The sequence below is a fragment of the Ranitomeya variabilis genome, chromosome 4 (assembly GCF_051348905.1).
Source record: "Ranitomeya variabilis isolate aRanVar5 chromosome 4, aRanVar5.hap1, whole genome shotgun sequence".
Lineage (NCBI taxonomy): Eukaryota > Metazoa > Chordata > Amphibia > Anura > Dendrobatidae > Ranitomeya > Ranitomeya variabilis.
In genome coordinates, this window is record NC_135235.1 from 449,748,661 (window position 1) to 449,756,741 (window position 8,081).

General features: G+C 44.9%; 1 protein-coding gene across 1 annotated transcript; it reads right to left on the reverse strand.

The window, feature by feature from the left end:
- Positions 1-956: 956 nt before the first annotated feature.
- Positions 957-3,626, reverse strand: LOC143769008 (zinc finger BED domain-containing protein 5-like). Its single transcript, XM_077257617.1, has one exon. The coding sequence runs from the start codon at positions 3,054-3,056 to the stop codon at positions 1,248-1,250; it is 1,809 nt and encodes a 602-aa protein (XP_077113732.1). The 5' UTR covers positions 3,057-3,626; the 3' UTR covers positions 957-1,247.
- Positions 3,627-8,081: the final 4,455 nt, after the last annotated feature.

The window sequence follows — 8,081 nt, forward strand, 5'->3', positions numbered from 1 at the left end:
TTGTCCATCTACACCTGTGTGAGTATTGTAATGCTTTGGACCAATCAGGTGCGCTGCCTGCAGTAGATAGAATCTGAGCACGGAACCTTCACGTGCAGTCACAATGAGCCTTTGGCCATTGTCTCCGGAACTCTCACGTGTCACAATGGGCTCTTGGCCTATAACAGGCAGTGAAAAATGGCAGCCGTCTTCAGTCTGCTGCTGGTGCAGCAGCAGACCACATGGCAGGGGGGGTCTGTGCCCAGCTTCAGGAGAGTTGGGAAGACAACTGCTCGCCTGTCTGTATTTTGAATTTCCCACTCAGTTACTGCACACTTTAGAGCAGTGGTTCTCAACCTTTCTAATGCCGCGACCCCGCAATACAGTTCCTCATGTTGCGGTGACCCCCAACCCAAAAAATAATTTTGGTGGCTACTTTAAAACTGTAATTTTATTAGTTATGATTCGGAATGTAAATATCTGATATGCATTATGTATTCTCATTGCTACAAATCAAACATAATAAATAATCACAAAAACAATTATATGTTGAGAAATATTTATTACGAATTCCAATAAATAACATTTCACCATGGCATACCATGGGTTTAAATATAACAGTAAACAACAGTGCAATATTTTGCTGAAACCAACTTATACAGCTAGCTACCATGGCAATATACAATATAGCAGTAATCTGTACCATTGGTAACCGAGACCCAAAGGGCCTATCATCAATTATGCATAACTACTTCAAAAAATAATGACATATGGTCCAATAAAGTAGAAAAAAAGTGCAAACTTTATTAAATAGATAATAAGACACAAGTGCATGGAAGGACAATTAGTGACACTACTCAGGTGGCACTGGATAAATAGCAGGGGGCGCGTGCCCAGGAAGGGCTGTTCACAGATATAATGATCACATATTAATATGTTGGCTAAAAGAACTCAGCAAAAGGAAAAAACTAAACAATAAACTACAAAATATACATAACAGAAAATATACCCTATGAATAGGAAGCCATGTGGGCAACAACAGTGCGGACTGCCAATAGATAATATTAATACACCAATAGACGGAAATAGAGGATATCATAGCAGGCTACAATAAGGTACCCATCCACTGCCAAACACTAAAGACATATCCACAAAGTCTACGTGTAGATCAAAAATATTACCGCCGCAAAGTACCCACCGCACACTGAACAGTGAACTCCTGGGGACGCGCCTCCGCCCCAATATTTTGCTACAGTATGCTGCCAAATTCAGTGAGATGGTTGTGGTTGCTTCTTGCTTACCAATTCAGAAATTCTTGGGGCAGTCTTTGCAAGGGCACAGCGAAGATCATTTTCCACAACAAGTCTACTTCGGTATTTAGACTTGATTACCAGCAATCTGGAAAACCCTGTTTCGCAAAGATATGTTGTTGGAAAAGGAAGAAGAAGGCGCAGCACAGTCTCAGACAGAATAGGATATAACTGTAAACTCTTAATCCAGAATTTTGTCAGTGGCATTGTAGAGAAATCTGTTCTCGCTGCATCATTGTTAATTAGGTCGATGAACTCTTCTTGCGCTGTCTCCGGAACATCTTCAACTTTCACTGTGAATGGACTTCTGGCAAGTGCAAACGGGGTGTCAGGTAGATTAGGAAAGTATGATGAAATTTCCTCTGAAAACATGTGCAAATGTTCTTTCACAGAAGATATCATCATAATTTTGTTGTCTGGCTCAATGTCATGTTCCTCAAAGAAGGCAGATAATGTAGGAAACATGTAAAAAATTTTTTTATCCAATTTATCTTTCCAAAGCTGAAGTTTCATTTGGAATGATCTCATTTTTTCAGACAAATCGAGGCACGTTGCATTTGGTCCTTGCAGTGATAAATTTAAGTCATTCAAGATGACAAAGATGTCCACCAAGTAAGCTATTTTCTGCAGCTCAGTTTTATCGCTAAACAATGCTTCGAATTGCGGTCTTGCTTTCTGATTAAAAAACGTTTTCAGTTCCTCACGAAGCTCAAAGACACGTTTTAAAACTTTTCCTCTTGACAACCATCTGACTTCAGTGTGAAATAACAGAGCATTGTTTGGCGCATCTAGATCGTTGCACAGTTGGCAAAACAGACGACTGTTTAAGGCGCTCGACTTAACAAAATTGACACATGTTATGACGCTTTTCATTACTTCTTGTAAATCTTGCGGCAGTGTCTTAGTCGCTAATATTTGGCGATGTATCATACAGTGTGTTCCGATTGCTTTTGGCGATTCATTTTGTACCAAACGCTGAAATCCTGAGCGACATCCTAGCATAGCAGGAGCACCATCTGTGCATACACCGCAAACCTTTTCCCAAGAGATGTTATGCGCTTTTAGAAAAGAACCAACTGCATCAAAAATATCATGTGCAGTTGTTGTTGTTTCAAGCGGTTTGCAAAAAAGAAACTCATCTTTAAAGTCGCCATCATTAATATACCTTGCGTAAACCAACAACTGTGCACAGTTTGCCACGTCTGTAGATTCGTCAAGCTGGATACTGAATATTGGTAGTGGTGCAGATTTAATTTCCTGGATCACCTGATCAAGAATATCAGCAGACATGTCCTCTATTCTTCTGCGGACAGTGTCATTAGATAAGGAAATCGCATTCAATTTCTGGACATATTCATTTCCAATTATCACTCGAACTATGTCTTTTGCAGCTGGCAACAGTAAATCCTCAGCAATGGTGTGAGGTTTCATAGCTCTGGCAATTCTGAGTGCCACCAAATATGACGCTTCAACAGCTGCTACATTGTGTTTATGGTACTGGCCACCAGTGTCAAATCTAGATTTCTTGAGTCCATCAGCTTTGCTTCTAAAATAGCTGATATCCTTGCTAGCAAAGAGTGGATGCTTGCTATCAAAATGCCGTTTTAGTTTGTTCGGCTTCATAGATTCAGCTGAGAGAACTTCAGTACAAATAACACATTGTGGTTTCTCAATTCCTGCTGAAATTATGGAGGTAAAACCATACTGCAAGAAATCCTCAGTGTATTTTCTTTTCTTAATATTCTTTTCTACACGATTCATTGTCATGAGACGGTTTGCTAAAAAAAAAAAATAAAAGATGGTCGCGTCTAAAGAGCTTGTTAAAGTTTCCTATTATTTACTATTCCCTGTGTTGTTTTCTATTACACACCTGTTACTATGACCAGGGGGCCGTATTCACATGCTTAAAGCGCACCTGTCACCCCCTTTGACCCTATGAAGCTGCTGCCATTACCTTGTGGGTGCAGTGAATAGCATCCTTAACCCCTTCCCGACATGTGACGGTATAGTACGTCACATGTCGGGACCCCCGCTTTGATGTGCGCTCCGGCGGTGAGCGCACATCAAAGTCGCGACATGTCAGCTGTTTTTTACAGCTGACATGTGCGCGCAATAGCGGCGGGTGAAATCGCGATCACCCGCCGCTATTAACTAGTTAAATGCCGCTGTCAAACGCAGACAGCGGCATTTAACTACCGCATCCGGCCGTGCGGCCGGATATGAGCGCATCGCCGACCCCCGTCACATGTCGGCGCTCACAGCACACCTGCATTTTAGCTACATAACAGCGATCTGATGATCGCTGTTATGTAGCAGAGCCGATCGGGCTGTGCCTGCTTCTAGCTTCCCATGGAGGCTATAGCATGGTAAAAGTTTAAAAAAAAAGTAAAAAAAAAATGTGAAAAAAGTAAAAAAAATATAAAAGTTTAAATCACCCCCCTTTCGCCCCAATCAAAATAAATCAATGAAAAAAAAACCCAACCTACACATATTTGGTATCGCCGCGTTCAGAATCGCCCGATCTATCAATAAAAAAAAGCATTAACCTGATCGCTAAACGGCGTAATGAGAAAAAAAATCGAAACGCCAGATTTACGTTTTTTTGGTCGCCACGACATTGCATTAAAATGCAATAACGGGCGATCAAAAGAACGTATCTGCACCAAAATGCTATCATTAAAAATGCCAGCTCGGCACGCAAAAAATAAGCCCTCACCTGACCCCAGATCACGAAAAATGGAGACGCTACGAGTATCAGAAAATGGCGCAATTTTGTTTTTTGTTTTTTGCAAAGTTTGGAATTTTTTTTCACCACTTAGGTGAAAAATAACCTAGTCATGTTAGGTGTCTATGAACTCGTACTGACCTGGAGAATCATAATGGCAGGTCAGTTTTAGCATTTAGTGAACCTAGCAAAATAGGCAAGCAAAAAACAAGTGTGGGATTGCACTTTTTTTGCAATTTCACTGCACTTGGAATTTTTTTCCCGTTTTCTAGTACACGACATGGTAAAACCAATGATGTCGTTCAAAAGTACAACTCGTCCCGCAAAAAATAAGCCCTCACATGGCCAAATTGACGGAAAAATAAAAAAGTTATGGCTCTGGGAAGGAGGGGAGCGAAAAACGAAATGGAAAAACGGAAAAAGCTCCGGGGGTGAAGGGGTTAAGGCCCCGTCTCACATAGCGAGATCGCTAGCGAGATCGCTGCTGAGTCACAAGTTTTGTGACGCAACAGCGACCTCAGTAGCGATCTCGCTATGTGTGACACGTACCAGCGACCAGGCCCCTGCTGCGAGATTGCTGGTCGTGTCGGAATGGCCTGGACCGTTTTTTGGTCGTTGAGGTCCCGCTGACATCGCTGAATCGGTGTGTGTGACACCGATCCAGCGATGTCTTCACTGGTAACCAGGGTAAACATTGGGTTACTAAGTGCAGGGCCGCGCTTAGTAACCCGATGTTTACCCTAGTTACCAGCGTAAAAGTAAAAAAAACCAAACAGTGCATGCTTACCTTCCGCTGTCTGTCCCCCGGCGTTCTGCTTCTCTGCACTGTGAGCGCCGGCCAGCCGGAAAACACAGCACAGCGGTGACGTCACCGCTGTGCTTTCCGGCCGCTGTGCTTACACAGTGCAGAGAAGCAGAACGCCGGGGGACAGACAGCGGAAGGTAAGCATGCACTGTTTGGTTTTTTTTACTTTTACGCTGGTAACCAGGGTAAACATCGGGTTACTAAGCGCGGCCCTGCGCTTAGTAACCCGATGTTTACCCTGGTTACCCAGGACCTCGGCATCGTTGGTCGCTGGAGAGCGGTCTGTGCGACAGCTCCCCAGCGACCACACAGTGACGCTGCAGCGATCAGCATCATTGTCTGTATCGCTGCAGCGTCGCTGTGTGTGACGGGGCCTTTATACATCTTTTCTTATCTTCTTCATCCTCAGGAATGCTCAGAAATTCATGTTTATAATCTTCTTGGCAGCTCCACAATCCATAACATCGCATTACGTGTGTCCGGCGCCGGACACACGTAATGCGATGTTATGGATTGTGGAGCGTCCCCCCCCTTTATTAGACATCCTTCCTTATTACAGGGATAATTCTCCATTTGTCACTTCTTTTAGGTTTCCTATAGCTGGGTCAGCAAGCTCCATCCCTCAGCTCCTGGGCACATTTTTCATAGAAAGCCTCCCTCCAGAGTCCAGATTCATCCAGTTCCCCCCTAGCCCACAGTCAGTGCATAGAGAAGTATAAAATAGGACATTCTGCTTTAAATGACCAGTTATTGAGCCACAAAAATAACTGGTAGATTCCCAATGTCTGGGAGTCTTACTTGTTACTCCGGAGGGGATGGGGGAGGTGTCTGTCTGGGGGCACACTGTAACACAGTGATGGCGGCGGATCACTGCTGGGTACGGCTCCTTTATGACGTGCTCTTCCGCAGCCCTTCAAGCCGATTACCGATGCCGGCAGCCGCGTTCTTCCTGCATCCCTGGATTCCATTGCCAGATACGTGCCACAGATTCCTGAACTGTCCTGGCTGCACCAAACAAGAAGGGGGGGACGTCGGAAGTTGGTATCTCCCTAGATCCGATGCGCGATCGATTCATTTTCCTGCGGTGATCCCAAAGCTATGCCCGGAGTAAAGCTAGCAGTCCAGGCATACGGGGGAAGGTGGATGGGGAGGTGAGAGAGGTGGCGACCCCTGTGTTTTGGTAGTTCGACCCCCCTCGGGGTCGCGACCCCCAGGTTGAGAACCGCTGCTTTAGAGCAAAAGGGGGATGGAGGGTGTGTTAAAATAGGTGGAGATATGCAGATTCAAAACGCGTTGTGCACAGCTTGAACACACACACATACACAGTAGAGCTGTCATTGAGAAGGCCTCCAGAGCTTCTAGAAAGGCCTTCCCCTTGGCAATTTTTGCTCTCTCTCCACAATGGGTGTCGGTTTTAGGCCTTGGTGCGGCACAAGTGGCAAACCATTTCTGGTTATCTCTCCTCTGCCTTTCGCATCCGTCGTCGTCGCCGCCGCCGCCGCTGCTCAAGATCAAGTGTAGTATCTGATACGTCCCCTATTTGGGGACCAGTTGGGGGCTTTGCTTTCACCTATGTATGTCAAACATTGTATTGCATTCAATATGCAATCAATCAATGTGTCTTTACTGGTTGCAACAGGTGTGTTAAGATGTAGGCCTGTATTAGGCCTTTGTTACAGTGTTGCAAATATACTGTGCCATCTACAAAATTAGGCCCCGGCTGTCAGTACTGTTTAAATTGAAGTATCCAATGAGTAGCTCTGCCATATATACCACTTTTCTGACTGCATGAATTCTTTTGTGAAACATTGTCTCCCTCTTGTGGACCACCGAATTTTAAATGTGGTGTATTATATGTATTTAAAAAAAAGGAAAAATGGTGTCTGTGCTGATCTTGACTATGCTTGTCTTGTCCATCTACACCTGTGTGAGTATTGTAATGCTTTGGACCAATCAGGTGCGCTGCCTGCAGTAGATAGAATCTGAGCACGGAACCTTCACGTGCAGTCACAATGAGCCTTTGGCCATTGTCTCCGGAACTCTCACGTGTCACAATGGGCTCTTGGCCTATAACAGGCAGTGAAAAATGGCAGCCGTCTTCAGTCTGCTGCTGGTGCAGCAGCAGACCACATGGCAGGGGGGGTCTGTGCCCAGCTTCAGGAGAGTTGGGAAGACAACTGCTCGCCTGTCTGTTTTTTGAATTTCCCACTCAGTTACTGCACACTTTAGAGCAAAAGGGGGATGGAGGGTGTGTTAAAATAGGTGGAGATATGCAGATTCAAAACGCGTTGTGCACAGCTTGAACACACACACATACACAGTAGAGCTGTCATTGAGAAGGCCTCCAGAGCTTCTAGAAAGGCCTTCCCCTTGGCAATTTTTGCTCTCTCTCCACAATGGGTGTCGGTTTTAGGCCTTGGTGCGGCACAAGTGGCAAACCATTTCTGGTTATCTCTCCTCTGCCTTTCGCATCCGTCGTCGTCGTCGTCGCCGCCGCCGCCGCCGCTCAAGATCAAGTGTAGTATCTGATACGTCCCCTATTTGGGGACCAGTTGGGGGCTTTGCTTTCACCTATGTATGTCAAACATTGTATTGCATTCAATATGCAATCAATCAATGTGTCTTTACTGGTTGCAACAGGTGTGTTAAGATGTAGGCCTGTATTAGGCCTTTGTTACAGTGTTGCAAATATACTGTGCCATCTACAAAATTAGGCCCCGGCTGTCAGTACTGTTTAAATTGAAGTATCCAATGAGTAGCTCTGCCATATATACCACTTTTCTGACTGCATGAATTCTTTTGTGAAACATTGTCTCCCTCTTGTGGACCACCGAATTTTAAATGTGGTGTATTATATGTATTTAAAAAAAAGGAAAAATGGTGTCTGTGCTGATCTTGACTATGCTTGTCTTGTCCATCTACACCTGTGTGAGTATTGTAATGCTTTGGACCAATCAGGTGCGCTGCCTGCAGTAGATAGAATCTGAGCACGGAACCTTCACGTGCAGTCACAATGAGCCTTTGGCCATTGTCTCCGGAACTCTCACGTGTCACAATGGGCTCTTGGCCTATAACAGGCAGTGAAAAATGGCAGCCGTCTTCAGTCTGCTGCTGGTGCAGCAGCAGACCACATGGCAGGGGGGGTCTGTGCCCAGCTTCAGGAGAGTTGGGAAGACAACTGCTCGCCTGTCTGTTTTTTGAATTTCCCACTCAGTTACTGCACACTTTAGAGCAAAAGGGGGATGGAGGGTGTGTTAAAATA

What these genes read in the sequence shown, in the direction of transcription:
- LOC143769008 (XM_077257617.1), bottom strand. Translation starts at nt 3,056, where the DNA reads ATGACAATGAATCGTGTAGAAAAGAATATTAAGAAAAGAAAATACACT.